The sequence below is a fragment of the Mauremys mutica genome, chromosome 1 (assembly GCF_020497125.1).
Source record: "Mauremys mutica isolate MM-2020 ecotype Southern chromosome 1, ASM2049712v1, whole genome shotgun sequence".
NCBI lineage: Eukaryota > Metazoa > Chordata > Testudines > Geoemydidae > Mauremys > Mauremys mutica.
In genome coordinates, this window is record NC_059072.1 from 225,979,998 (window position 1) to 226,003,734 (window position 23,737).

Sequence of the window (23,737 nt, forward strand, 5' to 3'; positions counted from 1 at the left end):
GTGGCAATGGACCTCCTCTGCCTTTCTGTCCTGACCTCTCCCTTGGCCCTGGACTTTGCCAAGGCTGCTTAGTTTATAGCACTGTTGGCTGGGTGGGCTGCTGAGCCTGAGGGTCTGTTGGCACCGCACCCTGATGTTTCCCTTTGACAGTCAGTGAAAGTGGGACTGGTGCTGGGCTCAGCACAAGGGACCTCCCCAGCACTGGGAACTTCTTGGCACCCCTGCTGTTGACACCACTGATGTAACCATGGCAGCACGCACCTCCCTCCACTTCAGCAGTGTCAGTCACCTCGACTTCAGGGTTGACATCACTTCAAGTACTGGAAACAACGGAGGTGTATTTGATGCCAGCAGTACCGTTTCCACCATCTGCACCAGTTCCCTCTTCATTCTGGGCTATGGATGAGTCAGGCCAGTTGCTTGCACCCTCAGGGCTGGCTCCACCTTTATCCCCTGAAGCTCGGGACTCCTCAGCATTCAGGTTGGGATCTCCCTCCACCCACTCTCCATTGCCTGACCTGCATCAGGGCCCAGTCAAGGAGAGCTATGGGTACCATGATAGGTGCTTGTCTCATGGTGGAAATGGAGGCCCCGGCCTGGTGTCTACTGGCCATCAATGCCCTCTCCATACTAGTGGGCTGCTTGAAATCTGTGGGATGCACCTCGGTTGCGTAGGTCCCACTCCTCATCTTGCTCTAAGGCAAGATCATTGAGCAATCCTGTGGTAGTGACGGTAGATCTGCCACAGGCCCAGTCACCAGTGAACTTTTCCCATGTGGAGCATCCAGAGTCGTCCTGTCCAGGTCTGTCAGTCCTGGAGTAGGATCTGGCTCTGGCACAGTTAACCGCTTTGTCTTCACCCCCAGATGATTCTGTGGTGCCTGGATCTTTCTTTCCTTTGGTACCAGAGGATTTCAAGATGTACCAGGACCTTTTGTGGCACGTGGCTGCCTTCCCTGGGTATTCATACAGAGTTCCTGCAGGAGAATATTCATAAGTTGTTGGACATCCTGCAGCCATCTGCCCCTGGGAGAGTAGCCCTCCCTATTAATGATGCACTCCTAGAGCCTGCTAAGGTTTTCTGGAGCATGTCGACTTCAGTAACCCCTATTGCAAAGCACATGGAGAAATTGCTACTTCACTGTGGTGCAGGGATTTGGGGGTTTTTACTCCCATCCAGCCCCAAATTCCCTGGTCATAACCATGGTGAACAATAGAGGCCTGCAGGACAGATTTAAGTCCACTCCCAAAGATAAGGAATCCAAGCAGATGGCCCTGATGGGTAGGAAGATTGACACATCTTATTTGTAGATGCACATTGCTAACCAGCAGGCATTACTGTCTAAATATGACTTAGTGAATTGGATGGCTATGTCTGAATTTGTGGACCAGTTGCCCAAAGTCTTCAGGGAGGAATTTCGGGCATTTATCACTAACTGCTGCTTGGTGACTAAAACTTTGTTATGGTCCATGCTGGACATTGTGGATACTTCAGCCAGAGTAATGGCTTTGGTGGTGACCAGGAGAAGGGATTCCTGGCTGCAGAATACAGGCATTGTCCTGGTGTGCAACAAGCTATAGAGGATTTGCCCTTCAGCTGATGCTTTTTTCGGACAAGACGGACGAGATTCTGTACTCCTTCAAGGACTCTAGGGCTGCCCTATGATCTTTGGGGGTGTGTATGCCAACAGTGCAAAGGGGCCACTACAGTGATTGATCAGCAGTAGCAGCAGCAACAGTATTGTTTGCAGCACACATTTGGGAAGCCTTTCCCTCCCCTGAGACAGCAGAACTACCCCAGAAAGGGGCATAGGTCCTAGAGGAGGAAGCATTTAGATCCGGGGTTTGGCCACTTGACACACCTTCCCCGGAGCCCCCACCAAGTTCCTGATTTTGACTTCTTGGTCCAGAGCAGTGTTACAATTTTTGCTCTCTTCTCCCCATTCCCTCTGTTTGGGAACAGACTGGCTTGCTTTCACAATGCTTGGGGCTTGATCACCGCCGACAGCTGGGTCCTAAGCACTGTCAGATTGGGGTATGCCATCCAGTTCCTTTCCATCTTCCCCACCCCTAGTTCCCATCCCTTTTCAGGGACCCCCTCTTATGAAATTTTGCTCCTCAAGCAGGTTTGCTCTCTGCTGGCTTTGGGAGCGGTAGAGGAGGTTCCACTGGAACACTGGGGTCATGGCTTCTATTTCTGTACTGTCTGGTGCCTAAATTCAAGGGAAGGATAAGACCCATTTTCAACTTTCTCGGCCTCAACAAATATATCAGATACATGAGGTTCCAAATGGTCACTCTATCAACTATCCTCCCCCCGTTGCCACAGAACAACTGGTTGGCTGTTCTTGACCTTCAGGACACCTAGTTTCATGTGACAGTTTTGCAGAGAAGCAGAAAATTCCTTTGATTTGTCATAGCAGAGCACCATTTTCAGTATACGGTGCTTCCCTTCTGCCTCTCTTCTGCCCTTTGGGGTTTTACCAAATGCATAGTTGTGGTGAAGGTGTACCTCAGCAAGAAAGGAATCCACATCTTCCCATATATGGACAACTGGTTACTGAGGGGCAGGTCCAGAAAGGAAGTCCTTTCCCATGTCAATGTATAGTGCGCTTGTTTGATCGTGTGGGTCTCATCCTAAACATTGAAATGTCAACTTTGGTTCCCACTCAGAAAATCAAGTTCATTGGGGCCTTAATAGACTGTACACATCTTTTCTGCTGACTGACCTTTTTCAGGCATTTTGCCACCTTTGGTTTAGTATGCAGTCTCAGACTTCCGCAGTAGTTTGGATGTGCCTAAGGCTCTTGGGCCACATGTCTGCTTGCACACAGGTGGTCCAGTTTGCAAGGTTGTGTCTTTGCCCCCTTTAAATGTAGCTCAGGACAGTTCACCATCCGACTCTTTACTCCCTGAGCATATTGGTCTGCCTCCTTCCACTGGTCCTGGACTCCTTGCAGTGATGGACCCTAATGGAAAATGTTTGTCAGCGTGTTCCCTTCGTCCAGTGCTTACCAACCAGGTCTGTTGTCACCAATGCCTCCCTAATGGGTAAGGGAACACATCTGGGGTCACTGAAAGTTCAAGGTCTGTGGTTGGAGCAGGAATCGTCACCGCATATCAATGTGCTGGAGCTTCAGGCCATCTACAGTGCATGTTATGCTTTTCTGGACTCATCAGTGGCTCAGTGGTTCACATACTTACTGAGAATACCACAGCCACATAGGTGAACAGGCAAGGATACTCTGCCAAGAGGCAATCAGGTTGTGGCAGTTCTGCATCAAAGAGATGATCACTCTATTAGCCACCACTTGCCCAGGGTCCAGAATCATTTAGCGAACAATCTCAGCAGGAATTTTTCCCTGAGTCACGAGTCGTCTCTGAAGACAAGTGTCTTCCAGGTCATCTTTGCAGCTTGGTGCATTCTGACGATTAACCTGTTTGCTACGAGGGACAACAGGTAATGCCATCTGTTCTGCTCTCAAAGGGATCTCAGTACAGGTTCCCTGTCTGACACTTTTCATCTCAGCTGGCTGTTGGCTATCCTGTACACTTTTCCTCCAAGTTATTTTCAAGCTGAAGATGGATCTGGCCAAGCTCATTCTCATTGCCCCAGTGTGGCAGAGGCAGTGCTGGGTCTCTGACCTCCTTGTGCTGTCAGTTCAGCCTCTCATACCCCTTCCTCTCCATCCTGACCTACTTGCACAGAATCATGGTCGCACCTTATAGCTCAGCTCCCTGCATCTCATGGTATGGCTGCTTCATGGCTAAATGAGGAGGAAGTGTGGTCAGCAGCTGTTCAATAGGTTCTACTCAACAGTAGGGAGCCCTCTACCAGAATGGCCTACTTGGTGAGATTGAAGCGGTTTTCAGTGTGGTCATTGGCCCACCCAATTCAACTGATGCTGGCTTCTATTCAGGACATCCTGGAATATTTGCTGCACCTTGTGTCATTGGGCCTTGCACGTAGCTCATTGAGAGTACATCTGGTGGCCATATCAGCATTTCATTCCCCTATTCAGGGAAGATCTGTCTTCTCCAGTGCCGTGGTAGCCAGATTCTTAAAAGGACTTCATTGCATACTCCAGTCTGAGAGTCGGTTCCTCTGGTGAACCGTAACACTGTCCTAGCCACTTTAATGGGACCCCCGTTCAAGCCCCTGGCATCTTGTACCTTTCCACTTTTGTGTCAGAAGTCTGCGTTCCTGGTAGGATAACATCTGCAAGGAGAGTCTGAGAGTTGCAGGCTCTAACGGCAGATTCTCCTTATACACAGTTCTCTAAGGACAAAGTGACTTTATGTCCACATGCAAAATGTTTGTCTAAAGTGGTTTCTCAGTTTCATTTGAACCAGGTGGTATTTTTACCTATGTTCTTTTCTAAGCCACATCATCTCCAGAGGAGCAGTGTCTACATACATTAGATGTCAGTTGATGTCTAGCCTATATGGACATGACTAAACTGCTTCATGCTTCACCTGACCTGTGTGTGTTGTATGCCGATTGTACGAAGGGGCAAGCGGTCCCTTCATAGACACTCTCTAAATGAATAACATTCTGTATCAAGACTGAATATGAAATAGCTTTGGCTATACCTCGTTAGAGGGGGTGCGAGCTCATTCTATGAGAGCAGAAACAATGTCAATAGCATTCCTTAGTGACATCTTGATATTGGATACTTGCAGGGCTGCTACATGGTCTTCCATACATACATTTGCAAACTATTATGCCATTACCGCATCTTCCATAGTGGATGCAAGTTTTTGTAGGACAATCCTGCAATCCCTGTTTAGGTAGACTCCAAGCCCTACCTACTGGGGTGAATACGGCTTGTGACTCACCTAAGTGGAATACATGGTCACATCTACTCAAAGAAGAAGAAATGGTTACTTGCTGTTACTGTGGTTCTTCGAGATGTGATTCAGACATGTATTCCCGACCCAGCCTCTGTCCCCTATGCATCTAGCGTCTGGGTGTTTGGTGTGAAGGAACTCAGGAGGGTTGTGGCGGCACAGCCTCAAATAGCCAGGGCAGGGGATATGGTCACAAGGCGTGAGCACTGCTCCTCTACCGGTACTGCTAGGCAAAATTCTCTGGCTTCGGTGCACTGGGCGTGCACACACCTAAATGGAATACACATCTACATCACATCTCGAAGAACCACAGTTACAGTAAGTAATTGTTTACTCTGTTTGCCCAGATTGGGAGGTGGCTAAGGAGGCAACTTTTATCCCTCCTGCTCTTGGGATTTGAGTAATGGCTGTCTCTCCTTTCATGACCACATTCTAACTACCCAGCTTCTCTTGAGCGCACTCTTTAGTGATGCAAAGGTAACCCATATATCGGAGGCAGGGTGATCACAGGGTACTGGACTTAATCATGAGAGCCAATTTCTGCTATGCCATAGACCAGAGGTCGGCAACCTATGGCACACGTGCCAAAGACGGCATGTGAGCCGATTTTTAATGGCATGCTGCTGCCTGCCAGAGTCCTGGCAGGCAGCAGCATGCCATTAAAAATCCTGCCCGGCCTGCTCTTCTCTGCCCTTTGATTCCCCCCGGCCGCGGGGCAGGGGGCAGAAGCTTGGTCCGGCCGGCTCCCCTGCCTCTTCCTGTAGTGTGCTGGGTTCCTGCCCCTCCTCTGCCTCTCCATCCCTCCCTCCCCTGCTGGCCGATCAGCTGATGTCCCTTGCGAGGGAGGGGGTCAGGAAGGAGCAGAGTCAGCGTGTTCACTGCTCCCGGCGGAGGCAGAGAAGAAGCGGGGGAAGGGCCTTGGGGAAGGAGGTGGTGGTGGAATAGAGGCATATCCCCTCCAGCCCTCTGCCCAGAGCCCCGTAGCCCCAGACATCCCTGAGGCCCGTGCCCTGAGCCCTGTGCCCCCTTCATACACACCCAGCCCTCTGCCCTGACTTTTGCACCCACCATATCCCCACCCTGAGCACCAAACAGGAGCTCCTGCACCCCACCCCCACATTCCCACTTGCACCCCTCACACCAAATGGGAGCTGCCCAGGTAAGTGCCCCACACCCAAATCTCCTGCCCCAACCCTGAGCCCCCTCCCTCATTCTATCTCCTGGCCAGACCCTTCACCCCCAGCCCTGTGCTCAGTGCAGAGAGAGGAAGAGAATGGGCCAGAACCAGGGTTAAGGTGGGTACCCACTGTATATGGGCAGGGCCGGGACCCCAGACCGGCAGCGGGCTGAGCGGGTCCGGCAGCCGGGATCCCGGCTGTCAGGAGCTGGCAGATGGAACCCCTGAGCGGCAGTGGCCGGAGGCCCCGCTCAGCCCGCTGCTGGCCTAAGTGAACAGAACCCCAGACCAGCAGCAGGCTGAGCGGGCCGGTGGCGTAAGATCAACATTTTAATTTAATTTTAATTGAAGCTTCTTAAACGTTTTGAAAACTTTTTTTATTTTACAATACAACAATAGTTTAGTTATATAATATATAGACTTATAGAGAGAGTCCTTCTAAAAAACATTAAAATGTATTACCGGCACGCGAAACCTTAAATTAAAGTGAATAAATGAACACTCGGCACCCCACTTCTGAAAGGTTGCTGACCCCTGCCATAGACCAACTGCATGATCCTGGGCAAGTCGCTTCACCTCTCTATACCTCCATTTACTCATTCATAATACTAGGATAGTAATACCCTCCAATGTAAAGCTCATTGAGGTTTATGGATGAAAACAATTGTTCCTTGTTTGACTAGAAGAGAGACAGGGAACTACTCTTAGTGTCAGCTGAACAGAGTGGCCTTAGAATGCAGAGTGCCTCTACAGTGGGAGCCTCTTGGTCTTGTAGTAGGACTGCGGGAGACTCGCCAGTTAAGACTGGAAGTAGAAGAGGAGGTGAAACTTGGAGCTGTGGGTAGGAGGAATGAGGAGAGTAAAAGAACTGAAGGAGGGAAGGAAGGGTATGGTAAATCTTGTGATGAGGAGAAGGGCTCCAGTAAATCGATGGGAGAGGATATTTGGGAGTGGGAGGACTGAGGATAATGTACAAGGGAAGGGAAATATTTGCATTATGGGGATAATTTTTTTCATATTTTAACTCATCCATTTGCAAGAGTATGTGAGGCTATCAACTCATCAAGCAAAATTAGAACTAAAACCCAGGATTGATAAGGAGAGGGTGGGCTAATGAGTGGAAAAAACAGGATATTGAACGCGTGAGGCTCCCAGCGTTCTGCACGGGAAGGAGAGAAGACTTGAAGAACAAGCAAGCAGTGGCAATCCTGGAAAGAAGAGTGAGTGAAGTTTCAGCTTTCATTAAGGCTGCTTGCATATCTGTAGCAGCACTCTACTTAAAAATGAGGTTGAATCCAAAGAGAAATTTATAGGTTTGGATACGTATTTCAATTTAAACCACTCTGATGTGTCTTTACCAGCAGCCATTGGTGTGCAAGACGGCGAGGAGCTCTGTGTATCACCAAAGTAGTGAAATAAATCTACATAAAATCCATACTTGTAAAATTTGAGGACACCTTACTTGTAACCTCAGTGTGTCTGAGGGGGAATACAACTCTTGGAGGTGGAGGGGTGGGATGTTAAGAGGGGTTTTTGGGATGGGAGCGGAGAGACAGACCCCCCCCACCCACAGCATCAAAGGGAGGAGGTGTAAAAAGCGACAGAGTCCTGTGGCACCTTATAGACTAACAGAAGTATTGGAGCATAAGGGTACGTCTACACTACGGGACTATTCCGAATTTGCATAAACCGGTTTTGTAAAACAGATTGTATAAAATCGAGTGCGCGCGGCCACACTAAACACATTAAATCGGTGGTGTGCGTCCACGGTCCGAGGCTAGCGTCGATTTCTGGAGCATTGCACTGTGGGTAGCTATTCCGTAGCTATCCCATAGTTCCCGCAGCCTCCCCCGCCCCTTGGAATTTCCGGGTTGAGATCCCAGTGCCTGATGGGGCAAAAATCATTGTCGTGGGTGGTTCTGGGTAAATGTCGTCAGTCACTCCTTCCTCTGGGAAAGCAACGGCAGATAAGCATTTCGCGGCTTTTTTCCCTGGATTGCCCTGGCAGATGCCATAGCATGGCAATCATGGAATCTGTTTTGCCTTTTGTCACTGTCACCGTATGTGTACTAGATGCCGCTGACAGAGGCGATTCAGCAGCGCTACACAGCAGCATGCTTTTGCTTTTGCATGACAGCATGACACCATAAATTGGTAAAAAAATGAGCATGGTTACCAGTCGTTTTGCACCATTTGCTGCTGTCATAAATGCCCCTGGCTGCTCTTAGCCAGGGGCGCAAAAGCCAAAATTGGGAATGACTCCCAGAGTCAATCCCTCCTTTTTGGTATCTAAAAATAGAATCAGTCCTGTCTAGAATTTGGACAAGTGTATTAGAGAACCACTGTATCATAGAACCAGAGAGCACAGCTGCTCTGTGTCAGATCCAGCAAAAATAATGAGCTGTATGCTATTCACAGGGGGTGCTCCTGCAACAACCCCACCTGTTGATTCCATTCTTCCCCCAGCCTTCCTGGGCTACCGTAGCATTGTCCCCCCACTTGTGTGATGAAGTAATAAAGAATGCAGGAAGAAGACACAGTGACTTGTTAGTGAGAAATGAGTGGAAGGCAGCCTCCAGCTGCTATGAGAGTCCAGACAGGACAGTAAGGAGTGTGGAGGAGAGGAGCCCAGCATCCCTCTGCTAGTCCAGGGGCAATTGAATCTTTTCTTTACACATGAAGGGTGGGGGCTGATGGAGCTCAGCCCCCTGTTGCTATGATGACGATGGTTATCAGCCATACTGTACCATCTACCAGGAAAAATTAGGACCAGGCGCCCTTCATTGACCTCACTGATGCTAGTACGCATGGTTACCAGTCCTTTTGCACTGCCCCATATGCCAATAGGCTGATGATGACGATGGGTATCAGTCTTATTGTACCATCAGCCACCCATAGCGGGGCGGGGGAGCAAGGATATTGGCGTTGAGTGCTGCAGCATCGTGTCTATCTGCAGCATTCAGTAAAGATAGGGTGACATGTAAAAGAGTCAAGAGAGGATTGTTTTCCCTCTCACTTCTGGGGGTGGGGGAGTGCGTAAATTGCCGAGCTATGCCCTGACCCACCGCTGACACTGTGTTTGACCCTAGAAGCATTTGGAGCTCAGCCAAGAATGCAAATACTTTCGGAGACTGCAGGAACTGTGGGATAGCTTGAGTCCTCCAGTCCATGAGCGTCCATTTGATTCTTTGGCTTTCCGTTACGTTTGTCACGCAGCAGTGCGCTGAGCCCCTGCTATGGCGTCTGTCTGGAGATTTTTTAAAAATGATTTTGAATTTCATCTTCTGTAACGGAGCGCTGATAGAACAGATTTGCCTGCCCTTACAGCGATCACATCCGCATGATCCATGCGGGAGCTCTTTCTTTATTTTGATTTTTAACTGCATTGCCACACGTGCTGATCTGAGCTCCACGCTAGGCAAACAGGAAATATTCAAAAGTTCGCGGGGCTTTTCCTGTCTACCTGGCCACTGCATCCGAGTTCAGATTGCTGTCCAGAGCGGTCAGTGGTGCACTGTGGGATACCGCTCGGAGGTCAATACCGTCGATTTGCGGCCACACTAACCCTAATCCGATATGGTAATACCGATATTAGCGCTACTCCTCTCGTTAGGGAGGAGTACAGAAACCGGTTTAAAGAGCCCTTTATACCGATATAAAGGGCCTCTTAGTGTGGACGGGTTTGGCGTTAAATCGATTTAATGCTCCTAAAACCGGTTTAAACGCGTAGTGTAGACCAGGCTTAAGCTTTCATAGGTGAATACCCACTTGTAGATCCTAATGAGCCAAAAAAGATGGAGGTTTACAGCTTTCTGCTCTGAAAAGACCTATGCCAGCCTTGAAGAAAGTACCAGCTACTTGTAGTAGTCAACTGAGCAGAAGAAATCCAGAGAGAACCTCTAAGGAGCCATGCCAGCCCAGAAGAAAGAGCTCAGATGTCAGTTTGGGGACACAGCCATGTGCCAGCACCCAGAATGAGCCTGTGGAAAACTAGAAATTGGCTGAGAGCCTGAACCTAGATAGGGGGGCCCAATCTGCTAAACACCAGCCAGGCAGGGGGAAAGCTTTGAGAGAGAGAACAACTGAGTTCTGATGCAAAAACTAATATTGTGGGCGTTTGGTTTTATACTGTGGTGGGCAGGCTTAATAATAAATATAATAAAATCTGTCTATTTAATGTATTGTACATAAGCTAGATCTTTGAATCAGTCTAAGAATTCTGAATACAAATTTCTGGTGTTCTGATAAGGATTAAATATAATGTACAGTTGCATCTGAGGGTTCAAGGAAAACATGAAAAACAAGTTGCTGTGTAAATGTCTGTAAAATGTAATAGAAAGTAAATAATTGCACAAGAGAACATTTTTGGTAACTTTTTGTGTTTATAATAAACCAGTGGTTCTCAAACTTCTGTACTGGTGACCCACACAGCAAGCCTCCGAGTGCGACACTTTTTTATATTTAGCACTATTATAAATGCTGGAGGCAAAGTGGGGTTTGGGGGTGGAAGCTGATAGCTTGCGACCCTCCCCATATAATAACCTAGTGAACCCCAGTTTGAGAACCCCAGTAATAAACATTTTCATTGGAGATATCCAGTTTGTGTAGTTTTTTCAGAAGAGCAGGACAATCATGAGGGGATGATACTGTTTAATCCATTGAGTGCAGTATCGATGACAGGCTACCAATGATGCCATTGCTGACTAACTGCAGTGCACGAACATTCACAGTTCAGACTATGGCCAAGAGTTCAATAACTGAAATAAAACAGAAGACAAAACTTAAACATAGCTGCCAGTTCTAAAAACCAGTCTGTCTAGACCGGGGTGGGGAACCTCTGGCCCGCGGGCTGGATCTGGCCCACTGCTTAATTTAATCTGGTCAGCGACAGGTCTCCACGCTGTGGGCTGGAAGCCCCGAGCCTCAGTGCCCCTGCCTGCAACGTCCAGGCAGAGGGGCGATCAGGAAGCTCCATCTGCTGACCCCAGCACTGGCTCTGCAGCTCCCATTGGCCGGGAACCGCGGCTAATGGAAGCTGTGGGGGCAGCGCCTGTGGGCAGAGGCAGCACACACCACGCAGAGCCCCCTGTCTGTGACTCTGCCTAGGGGCCGGACATGCCGGCTGCTTCCAGGCACAGCATGGACCTGCTGTGCTGCCACCTGGAAGCTGGCCAGAGCCTGAATCCCCTGCCCCAGGTCGGAACCCCCTGCCGCACCCCAACTCTTTCCCAGACCCCGCCACCCCTACCCATACCCCAGCCCCACCCCGCACCCAAACTCCCTCCCAGACCCTGCACCCCCACCTGTGTCTCAACACCCTGCCCTAGCCCTGAGCCCCCTCCCACACTCCAAATCCCTTGGCCCCAGCCCGGAGCCCCCTCCTGTACCCCTTACTCCTCATCCCCAGCCAGCCCCAGAGCCTGCACCCCCAGCTGGAACCCTCACCCACTTCTGCATCCCAACCCCTGATCCAGGCTGGAGCCCCCTCCCACATCCTGAACCCCTCATTTCTAGCGCCACCCCAGAGCCTAGGGGAAGCCCCGAGCCTCCACACCTCCCTGTGGGGCTCTTTGTGGCCCACGACTGATTTTTTTTGTGTGTCAGTGGCCCCTGATAGAAAAAAGGTTCCCTACCCCTGGTCTAAACCTTTGAAAGGATAGTATTAGCAGTACTGGCCAGATTGGTAGTACACTACATTTGTTTTCTTACTGTCTCTGGTAATTCAGCATAAAATTACCTGTGTCTTGAATTGGGATAATATAGAAGGAAATTTTTTTATATTAAATGCTTTGTTGTGAGCTAATTTTCCTGTAGGTTGAAGTTTTATTCTACCTCCATTCCTGAAATTCTCTCCAATACTAGAGCCTCAGATTGGTGTATATGTTCAGAAAATAGCATTAGTTTTTTATCTGCAAATGATCTTTCACTGGATATAGAGAAGCATGTTTTGTTAAGAGCATTATTTACTCATGTGACTGTTTCTGTAGACACACACATCCTCTTTCTGTTGTTTCATATTCTCTTCATGAAATAAATTGCACAATATTAAGTATTAGTTGTGAATGAATTTAGCTTTAATTTACCTCAATTTTGATCTATGCTCACAAATGAAGGAAACCTAATGCCAACTTCAGACTGTGAGGAAAGGAGCTTATAGATAAATCCAGCTATTCAGGTAAATGATCTGCAGGTGAATGAAACTGCAGACTCCCTCAATGGCCAGTGAAAGCGCTCTCCCTTTTAGCTACCTGTGTAGTTTTCTGTTTGTTGCCTTATTTTGTTTACTTATTGTAAACATGATCCCCTGAGGAAAAGACCTTTCTTGGCTCCCTCATTTTGCTTCTGAGTCATCCTATCGATTTACAGCTACTACTGCTGTGATCATTTGGGAAATGCTGACTATGCAGAGATAATATCTTGAAGATATTAGCCAAGGCCTTTCCTATCAAAGGCTAGTGCTTGTGGAATATTTTCCCATGGGACAGTCATTGATGAACATCTATGGTATCTTTCAGGGCAACACTGAAAAGTTTTCAGTCATTTGTGTGTTTTGTTGCTTAGGAAAAGAATTGGTTTGGGGGTATTTTTCTGTTTTCCTTCTTTAAATGGAGCTGTGTGTTTAATGTTTAGTTATAAATGTAGCCGAATAACTTCATTGATGCCAGTTCCCAGAAGACAATTTGATTTGATTTTACTAGCTGTCTAAAACGATTTTTTTAATGCAAACACTGATAGCTATTGTTTATTGAGCCACTAGATGGCACCATTACACCATTTATGTTCTCATTTAAACTTTGTGAAGAGGTGATGGACAAGATGACTGTTGCTTCTCTTTCCTGTTTTTAGAGACATCAACTTAAAGATTGTAGACAATTTCACTGTAGAAGCAAAATGTGCGCTGTACTATTTTAGTTCTTGTCTTTTCTTGTGACTTGTATCCACTTAAGCCACGCTTATTTGGATCATTGGCCATATTATATTTCATCTTCATTAATTCATATAACTACATTTTTGTAGCCCTTTGAACAGCAGTCTAAAAATCACTGAAGAATTTGAAAAGCCTAGTGATATATGAAGTGTTATTTGATTCTGTTGCTAAGTATTAAGGCAAAATATTTGCATATTTGGTTAGAAAGGCAGCCTCGTCTAGATCAAATGTAGGACAGGGAGCCAGAAATTCATGGGTTCTAGTTGTGGAGCTAGGGTCATGTTCACAGACTGCACTAAACCCCAAACCCATTCTGGTTTGTACTGGGGTCAAGGTACTAGTTGATTCTTCTGCACAAGTCTTCTTGATGTGCACACTCTTTATTAAAATGCTTACATGGTCCTGTATATAGAGTATATGACAATAGAATATGACTGTCTCACAACCTTTAACAAATTTATCCTCACTCCTCCAGCATAGGACATGCTGCTATTCTCGTTTTACAAATGTGGAACTGAAGCACAAAGGCTTGCACAAGGTCATACAGGAAGTCTCTGGAGCAGCACATGGAATCCCGCTCTAGTGATTCCCAGCTTAGCATCCTAACCACTGGACCATCCTTCCTCACTACTGATGAAATATGTTGAAGCTGGTTTCAGAGTAGCAGCCGTGTTAGTCTGTATCTGCAAAAAGAACAGGAGTACTTTTGTGGGCTACAGCATATGCTCAAATAAATTTGTTAGTCTCTAAGGTGCCACAAGTACTCTTGTTCTTTATGTTGAAGCTGTGTACTGAATCTGTCTGTGGTGTGTCTTTCCTATGGATTAACAAAGTTTTTAAAGTCTCTCAAAGGCTGTCAGTCTGGTGTCTTTCACACAAGAGGAATTCACTTTTTAGAACTTACTTTAAAAAGGCTAGAATTAGAGTTCACCTAAACAGCTGTTTCCCCCTAAAAGTTTGCTCAATACATTCCCTTAAGAGTTGTCTAACTTTTTTTTCTTTTTATCTCTTCTAGAACACTTTAAGTGGGATAATTACTTGAAAGAGACTGGCTCGCTAGCTGCTCCTCCACATTGTTTCAGACAGGTACACGAAATTATTTTATGTAAATGTGCGTGTGTGTATGTATGTGTATTTCAAGGGGACCCATAGCAAGCCTTATATTATAGGTGCCTATGGCTTCCCTTTGTAACCTCCTGTTCTCATTTGCTTATAACTTTGGCAAACCTTAACCATTTAAGCTGAAGTTTTCTGTGCTTGGTGTCTGCCTCAAGTCAAATTTTCTTCGAAAGGTTCATCAAAAATATTGCAGCTGTCTTTCAAGAACAAGGCTAGTGGAAAAATAGGGAATCTTGTCAATGTTTACAATTTTTACAGCTCTTTTTGAACAGCTTTAGCATGTCTCTCCATGGTTTAGAGCAAGAATTTAAAATGTGGCTGAGAGTCAGAGTAGTGCCTCTTGCCACCCTTTGCCCAAATTCCTCATTTGCCCATCTGTAGTAGAACTTCTTTAGCACTTGTCCCTTAATTTTCTGAACCTTCCAACTGCACTGTGCTGGCTCCCAGCACTCTGAGTCTCCAGCATCATTCTGAAGTAGCCCTACAGAATTGAACCTCTGAACAGGACACAAACAGTATGGTGGCTGCTGCAGGTTTCTCCCCAACAAAATTAACAAGAGTTGGTATAAGAACATATCAATCAATATAAATTATTAAAATAACTGTGAAATCATTTGGTATGTTTTTGTTCCCTTAAGAACTTTCTCTTGAGAAATTTAATTAAAATTGCATTACAGGAAGTTTGAGAATTTTGTTGTACATATTTCAATTAAACATTGCCACAACACATAGGTGTACCTGTTCTGATTACTGGAAAGTGTCATGACAGTCTTGTATTTTGGAAATTAAACCCATATTGAAGTGTCATAAAAGGTAATCAATAAAACATATCACGGAGTTGTCTCTTGCATTTTTTGTTGGGGAGAAGATAATTGTATCCATCCTTCCAATGTTGAAGTTTCAGAAATGTTTCCAGGCAATAAGCAAATATTTCCAGTGAGAGAACTTAGGCTTTGGTGTATTCTGTTTTTTGCTGTGTTTATTTTTTTGGAGTTCAGTGGTGTCTTGCTCATCTGTCACCTTAAGCCCAGCCTGTGAGGCCACTGAAGTCCAAGGCATGCCATTCTCATTTCCCTCTTTCTTCTTCAGACAGTTTGTTCACAGCCCAGAGTATTTAAAGTAAGTAAATAGATATTAAGCCTTTATACAGTATCCTTTGGCCTCTCAGGATCAAACTCTTACCTCTGGTTAAGGATTTCACAGCCGTCCTTCCTGTGGCTGTGCCATGGCTCAAACCAGCTTCTCCAGCTCACCAGTAGTCAGGTTCTTTTCCTGCTTCATAGTCTCTCTTGGCTCACTCAAGGCTTCTGTTTTTATCTCCATATCAGAAGACCTGATTTTAGCTGCGTGACCTGCCTGTCATGTGACTGTTTATTTTCTTCACTTGGGGAGGTGAGCTCGGTGTCACAGGTGGGGTTGGACCCATCAATCCTTAAAGAGCCAGTCACCCTGTGACAGCTTTCCACTCCCTCAAACTAGAACACATGTTTTAGAAGGAATTTTCCTGCTGCTCACTTCTTCTGATGTTGAGTGATATACGATCTTTTCACTAACTCAGATTGCTTTTGGTGTACCATAGTTCTCTGTTCACGAGCGCCATTTCAGATTTTGGTGGGGGATAGGGCAACTTTAACTGATTCCAGGGGTTACTTAGCTTTCTTGCAGATAATTTAGAAATTAGCTGACAAGAGCACTGTATCTAATTCCCATATAAAGAAAGGAAATTAAATAAATGTTAGACCCACACAGCTTAAATACTAACATGTTCTGACATCTTGTGTCAAGTCACTTAAGGGACATTGGTTAGGTTTAAAATTTTAATGTATATTCTTGCTTTACTAATTCTTGAATACAACAATTGTAGAAAAATCTAGATTACTTTCTATCATTTAGGTTACTTACTTTTTGAAGTTCATCAAGCTTGGACTAGATCATTTAACTTTTGGAAACATCCTACTAGGGCAAGACCGGGTGAGTTTATACTGCACCTGCCTGGAGCTCTAGTAGTGTTACCCTACTACAAATAGTAATAGGGTAGAAACTGACTTTAAACAGGAGTGAAACTGACACTTTCAAGTCACTTTCCAAAAGGATCTTAAACACAACACTACAGTGATTTGAATTGCAATTCTCACAGGAGAATATTTAAAATCAAATGCCAAGAAAATTCCACGTTTTAAAGTTGAGAAAAAAATTGAGTCTTGTTTATTATTTAGAATTTGTATATATGTTTTTGAAAGTACTATTCTGTGTTTGAAGACTGTGCCTCAGTTCCCATTGCTATAAAATGGGAATAATACTTTCCTGCCTTCCATAGGAATTGTAAGGATAGAGATCTGTGGGGCAGAAACTGGGCCTTCCTAATGGTTTGTGCTTAGCACAATGGGGGACTCTACTAATTAAGGTCTTTGGGTGCTACTGTAACATTAGTCAGCTGTTGAGATGCCCTCTGGTGGTAGCTAAAGGGGACCTACCTAGGGGGTGGGATGTTGGTGGAATACAGGTTGATCTCTGTGTTGGCCAGCAGCACAGCCATCCATCCCCCTGTGCTCAGCACCTGCTGGCTGGGTTTGCAGCACAACACAGACACACAGCTGTCCTTGAAGTTGCAACCACTAATGGACGTGACAGCTCAGGACAAGAAGGTTCTGTCTCTGGTCTCTTCCCAGAGAGAGCTGAGGGTGCTCCATGCTTCTCTGAGGGCAAATGGGACCCAAGACCCACTTAGCTGCTCCTAGTCCTAGTCCCACACCTTTCTTCAGCTCCCCCTCCCTCAGCTGCTCCTTCCACACTCACTGCCCCGTCCCTCAGTGCACAGCCCTATGTCCTCACTTCTCCCTTCCTCTGGAGATTGACTCCCCTTTCCCATCCCACTTCCTCCCCCTGCCAGTGGGGGCCCTGTGCTCCCCCTGTCCTTCCCACCACCCCCACCCCGGAGGACCCTATGCTTCCCCACCCTCACTACAGGGTATCCTATGCTCCCCTACCAACACTGTGGACCCCGTGCTCCCCTCCACCTTGATTCACCCCCCCCCTTTCTTGCCTGCCCTACCCCCAAAGGCCGTGCTCACTGCCCCACTACTGTTGGTTAGGAGGATTGTCACTCTGTATAATCTCAGCTGCTGATTGGTGGAGGCAGATGAGGCGGTGGGGTGGGTGAGCTAGCATAGTAGAAGAAATTGACCAGGAGAGTACTGGCTCCTGGAGGAGGGGACCTGGCTTCATGGGGCTACAGCTAAGAGCGCCACCTGAACTGGGATGTGTGCTTTGAGCAGATCTCTTGTACGAAACTTGAGAGAGGGGTGTCCCCCACTCTCCCTAAATGGTGTCTCTGCCTATGTTGCTTGTGTGTGTGCATCTGCACAGCCCTGTAATGGTAGAGTGTACTATTTTGGTACACCTAAATAACTCTGTTCCTGATTTGGAAGTTTAACAGAAACTCTTCCAGATAAAGCTATTAGATTGTGCAGTAATTACATTTGTTCATTTGGTATCAACCAATATCCAGTCCACCAGCCCCACAGAAATCTAATGCCCTCAGCTCCTAAAAATGGTTAGCTGAGTTTTGTTCAATGGTTGACCCTTGAACAAAGCAAAGGTTTGGAAATTTGGCTGGCTCGCTTCACAGAAATATTGTTTACATTTGGACCAAATAATTTTCTTTGGGAAGTATTTGTAATTAGACTAAAGATTATCTAATATACACTGAGGGCCAAAGATTTTTTTTGTATCAGTGGTAATATAAAGGCTGAAGGCTCAGGTTTCTACTGGGTTAGCTAGAAATTGGAGGAGTCCCTCTGGAAGGGTATGGCAGTGCAAGGAACCTATGCCTTACTATTAAAATGAAATGTATTATATATTTTGGGAGGTCTCTTGTGGCCAAAATCAAAGTAGGTAACGTTTGTGCAGTGTTTTGAAAATCTAAAGGGTGTTATGTTGGTCAGATGTCTAAGTAATGGTTTCAGAATTTGCTAAATGCTATTTCAGTCATTTAGACTTAAGTGCCCAAAAACTTAGCTGGTGCAGAGTTATGGTTCCCCTGTAGTGCCGGGTGCCCTTACAGAATGTGGAGAAGGGACTACATTTAAACTTCTGAAAACCAGGAAATAAAAAGTTAATTGTGGGTTTTGGGAGTTAGGGGGAATTGGAACAGAAGCCTCTCACTATATAGCTCTGACCCCTTTCTCTCCAACCCTCTCTGCTGTGCACCGTTCCAATAGCACCCTCACTGCACCCTTCTCCCATGCCATAGTCCACCAACTACTCAGGTTCCACTACCACTGCTCCAACTCCAACTTCCACTCCATCATGCCAATTGCTCTGCACTCCCTAGACATACACTCCAGTGCTTGAAACCTGCCCCCTCACATTCCTGCTGCTTTGAGTCCCCCCATCCACACACCAGTTCCATCCTCCTCTTTGCCACTCCATGTTCCTGGAAAGCTTGGAGGGACAATAGTAGGGCAAGTGGTGGGACTCTGAGAAGTGCATGTACTAGCTGGAGGCAGGAAAGGGAAGAGTTCAGAGACCCTGTCCAAAATCTGGGCCTACTGTAGGGAGAATGGGCTTTGCACATCCATCTGCCTCACAGAAGTGTGAAATGGCTATTTATCTTAATGAGATGTTCTGAATAAGAACACCCTGTGGAGATTAATAGGGCCTGAAACAATAGCTGTGACATATGTGAACAGCTCAATGGCAGTAGGTGTGCTCAAATCCCTCAGTCCCCTCCCCCCCGCTTGTGCGTGTATGCCATGTATGAAGCATGCCTGTTCTTAGCTCTTCACCCCTGTCTCAGCACTGTGTGCTTGGTGCATGCTGTGAGCATGGCTGTTCTCAGCTCCCTTCCAGAGAGCGGGGGCCCCAGATCCCAACTCACACAGAAGGGGGCACGGAGAAGGGATCAGACCCCCCAGAGAGGCCTGGCTCCCCCAGTGCTATCTCATGGGGGCAGAGGGAGAAGAGATAGCATTCAGGTTAAAAGGAGTGATATGCCAGCAACCAGTCTCACCTCTGCGTAGAGCATGTTTGACTTCTTCTTTGAGTAGTGTCCTTGCATTCCTGACAGGAGGTAATAATTGGAGATATACCAATCTCTTAGAACTGGAAGGGACCTTGAAAAGTCATCGAGTCCAGCCCCCTGCCTTCACTAGTAGGACCAATTTTTGCCCCAGATCCCTAAGTGGCCTCCTCAAGGATTGAACTCACAACCCTGGGTTTAGCAGGCCAATGCTCAAACCACTGAGCTATCCCTCCCCCCTGAGAGGAGGAGAACTTTGATAGTAGTGTCTCTTAGGCCTGCGCATGAGCTGTCTCTCCTCATGCTGTGCCATGAGGCCAGCCAGTGCATATAGGCTAACCCCCCGTCAGTTTCTTCTCAACTGCTCTGGCTAAAGATGGAGCTACTTGCAGTCCATTAGGATCATACGCTATTCGCATTTATATAGTTAGATTATTAGTATACTATAGTTATAGTTGTTCTTTACCCTCGTTTATTTTATCCACACAAAAATAAAAATAAAAACAAACAAACAAAAACCAAAAACTTTATTTTCCCACTTTTCTCCCCCCCTCCCTTCCCCCCCCCCCACCCCCCAGCAGGCATGCCCAGTTCAGTGGCTTTAAGAAGTGCCTTACTCGCAAGGAGGCAATTCTGATTGCAGACAAGCACTCCCACGGCATTCACTGCCTCGGGGAGGGCCACATCCATCAAAAGTGTGGTCTCTGTCAGCAACTCTGGCCATGTTCCTGTAAGGACAGAGAGCTCAGGCAGAAGATCATCTTCATGGAGGCAGCTCTCAGACCCTTGCAGGATCTGCACCACGAGTCCCTGGGCAGATGTGAATCTTCCCCCGCAGCCCTCTACATCTAATGGCTGTGGATTGAAAAAACAGACTGCTGATCCCCTTGATGGGCAGGCCACTAGACTATTCTCTCCAACTGATACAGCTGACCAATGCTTCATACCCATTTGGCCACTGATTGGCAGTGTTCCACAGTGCCTGGGAATGCATAACATTGAACCGTGAACTGGGTACTCCATCCATTTTACCTCCCTACCTCCTCTACAACACCTTTCCTCGTTTATGAGAATATACTACAACAAGAAGTAGATTGTCTCCTCTAGTTAGGAGCCATAGAACCAGTACCTCAACATCTACAAGGAAGAGGGTTCTACTCTTATTTCCTAATACCAAAGAGGAAAGGAGGCTGGAGATCCATCCTAGACCTCAGTGCTCTCAGCAAATTTATCAAGGCGCAAAAATTCAAGATGGTCACTCTATTGACGATCATTCCCGCGTTAGAACAGGGAGACTGATTTTTGGCCCTTGACCTTCAGGACACACATTTTCCTACTGAGTCTTAGGGTGAATCTGAGAAATCGCCTGCAACACGATCACTACCAATACAAAGTGCTCCCCTTCAGTCTATCATTGGTCCAAAGAGTATTTTCCAAGGTTCTTTTGGTGCTGGCTACTCACTTATGTTCTCAAGGGATACTGATCTACCCTTATCGCGACGATTGCCTACTTGGAGCTACATCTCTCTGGGACGCTCACCGAGTAACCAAAGTGACTATGTGCTTGTTTACAGATCTGGTCCTACAGATCAATACCCAGAAGTCAACCCTCATTCCAGTGAACACCTGGAATTCATAGGGGCTGACCTGGACTTGTTACAGGCCAAAGCCCTCTTGCCTCAACACAGATTCTAGTCCTTAGCCACGCTTAGACACTGTTTAAAGCAGCCCACAAATATCAGCCAGACTCTGCCTCCAACTCCTGGGGCACATGGCAGTGAGCATGGTGTTAATACCACTTGCCAGGCTTCATATGCGATGTCTCCAAATGTGGTTCTACAGACCAGGGACAGGCTGGACAAATCCCTGTTGCCTCCCACCGGGGTCAAAAACTCCCTAGACTGATGGAAGAGCCCAAGCAACGTTTGCAAAGCGATCCCCTTCTCCCAAAGCTCACCATCGTTGCTCATCATGATTGATGCATCACTTACGGGAGTGGATGCATCTAAATGGCCTCACAAGACAAGGCAAGTGGTCACCCATGGAGATGTCCCTTCACATCAGTCTCCTTGAGCTAAGAGCGGTTAGCAACACCTGCGCCCATTTTCCTTCTGCTGATCACAGGATCACAAACGAAGATCCTAACAACAATATAGCCCAGGGATCAGCAACCTTTGGCATGTGGCACTCCAAGGTAAGCCCCCTGGCAGGCCGGGCCGGTTTGTTTACCTGCCACGTCTGCAGGTTTGGCCAATCACAGCTCCCACTAGCCACGGTTCGATGCTCCAGGCAATGGGGGTGGCAGGAAGCAGCAGCCAGCACATCACTTGACCCGTCCTGCTTCCCGCTTCCCCCATTGGCCTGGAGCAGTGTATTGCAGCCAGTGGGAGCTGCGGTTGGTCAAACCTGTGGACGCGGCAGGTAAACAAACTGACCCACCGGGGGGCTTACCCTGGCGGGCCACATGCCAAAGGTTGCCGATCCCTTATATAGCCTGTATGTACTACATCAATCGTCAGGGAGGAGCCGGGTCACCTTCCCTATGCACCAAGGCATCAGGCTGTGGAATTGGTGCATCTCTCACAACGTTACACTGTCTGCGGCTTACCTCCCAGGCACACACAACTGGGTAGCGGACAATGTCAGTCTCAAATTCCCACATGAGCACAAGTGGGAGATAGACCTGCCAGTACTTCATGACATATTCAGGCAGTGGGGGATACTGTCCACAGACTTGTTTTCCACTCACCTGAACAAGAAATGTCCATGCTACTGCTCCAGAGTGGGGATGGGTCAATGTTCCCTGGGCAATGCCCTCCACATCCCATGGAACAGGGACATTCTCTATGCCTTTCCTCTGTTTCCCCGACTGGCGAAGGTCCTGATAAAAATTAAAAAATGGAGCCCATGTCATCCTGATTGCTCCGGCTTGGCCAACGCAGACCTGTCACAGCTCGTGACATGCCCGCCAATCCCTCTCCCGGACGTACAGCATCTCCTCTCGCAGGACAGGCTTCTCCACCACAAGGCATGGCTCCTGCTCAGTTCCAAAGCCTAGAAAGCTCCTGTTCGAGAGAGGCACAATGGGTTCTGTTACACAGTAGAAAGTCCGCTACTCGATGCACTCACCTGCAGAAATGGTCCTGGTTTCAGGCTTGGTGTTCTATCCAGCAAATCTCCCCAACATCGACAACTCTTATCCTAGACTCTCATATCCTAGACTATGCATTGACCCTAAAGAAATCATGCCTATCTCTATGTTCTCTAAAGTCCATCTTGCAGTCATAACAGCTTTCCACCAACCTATTGAGGGATACTCAGTGTTGTTGCACCCAAACCACTAAGAGGTTCCTCAAGGGTATAGTAAACCGTTTCCCACAACCTTGACTTCCTGCTCCCATGTGGCACATAAACCTGGTGCTGAAAGGACTGACTAGGCTGCCCTTTGAACCCATGGCCACCTGTTGGTTGATGTATCTATCAATGAAAACAGTCTTCCTGATAACAATTACCTTGCCTAGGAGACTAGAGGAAGATAGCAGCTGTGATGGCGCATCCCCCTAACACAGTATTTTTTCCAGACAAAGTTAGGCTCAGGCGCATCCAAAGAATGTTAGATTTTGTAAAATACTGTTTAGGGAGGCACCCCCATGAGGCATAGCAAATTTTAAGACACCCAGGATAAACATGCAAATGTTAGAGCACTTTGAAGAGTTGACCTTTAAATAGAAAGTGATGCTCAACCTTGACTATTGGACCTGGCACTCCACTGTAATTAACAGCATTAATTTAGTGTCTGATCTTTGTGTATGTCTAATTTGATTTTATTGGATTATAGTGGCGCGGTAAGGCTGCTATAGTAAAGGTTGCATCATGATTTCTGTTTAAAGGTCGACTTTTCTAAGTCTTCTAAAATTGAGACGCCTAGTCAGAGTCTGTTTTAATTTGGTATACCTCAGGAGGGTACAGGATACAGTTAGTGACTCAAATGTTGGGTCATTTGAGGCAGACCTTATGGAGATATAAACCCCGGAAAAGCCATTTTTCAAAAAAATTCTAGCTTGTAGAGGTTTTGGTTTTTTTGTGTGCAGGGGTAAAGATCAAACCGTTGAGGGTCAAGATGGGCTCAATCTGAGTTTTGCTCAAGGTAATGCATGTGGCACTCACAAAATCTTTGGGGGACCCAAACTTAGAATGGTATTTAATACATTTTTTTACGGTGCACATGTGCCATTATAGAAACCACTTTATATGCTTTAAAGCTTGACTTTTGTAAGTGCTTTAAATTCTGACTAGCCAGACTACCGACTTCCTGAGTTCCTGGGGGTGCTCGACCCTGGCTCTGCCCCCAGGCCCGCCCCACCTCTTCCCGCACCATTCCACCCCTCGCCTGTCTCTTCCTGTCCCTGCGCCTCCCCTACAGCGCCTCCCACATGCCACTGAACAGCTGGTCACTGGCGAGCAGGAGGCACTGGGGAGAGGGGGAGGAACTGATCGGCAGTGTCTGCTGGTGGGCAGGAGGCACTGTGGGGAAGAGGGAGGAGCTGGTCAGAGGGGTTGCTGGTGGGTGCTGAGCTCCCATTATTTTCTTCCCATCGGAGTTGGCACCTATGCGACTAGCAACTTTGATTGCTTTGAAATT

General features: G+C 47.0%; 1 protein-coding gene across 7 annotated transcripts in view; it reads left to right on the plus strand.

Annotated features, from left to right (window-relative positions):
- The window catches only part of SCML2 (Scm polycomb group protein like 2), a 162,544-nt gene that overhangs the window by 26,572 nt on the left and 112,235 nt on the right, over positions 1-23,737 (plus strand). For all 7 annotated transcript variants that reach the window (XM_045018069.1, XM_045018328.1, XM_045017910.1 and 4 more), the window contains one exon: positions 13,972-14,042. In XM_045018069.1, coding sequence (XP_044874004.1) covers positions 13,972-14,042 — 71 coding nt within the window. Of the gene's footprint in view, positions 1-13,971; positions 14,043-23,737 lie in introns of those variants that run through there.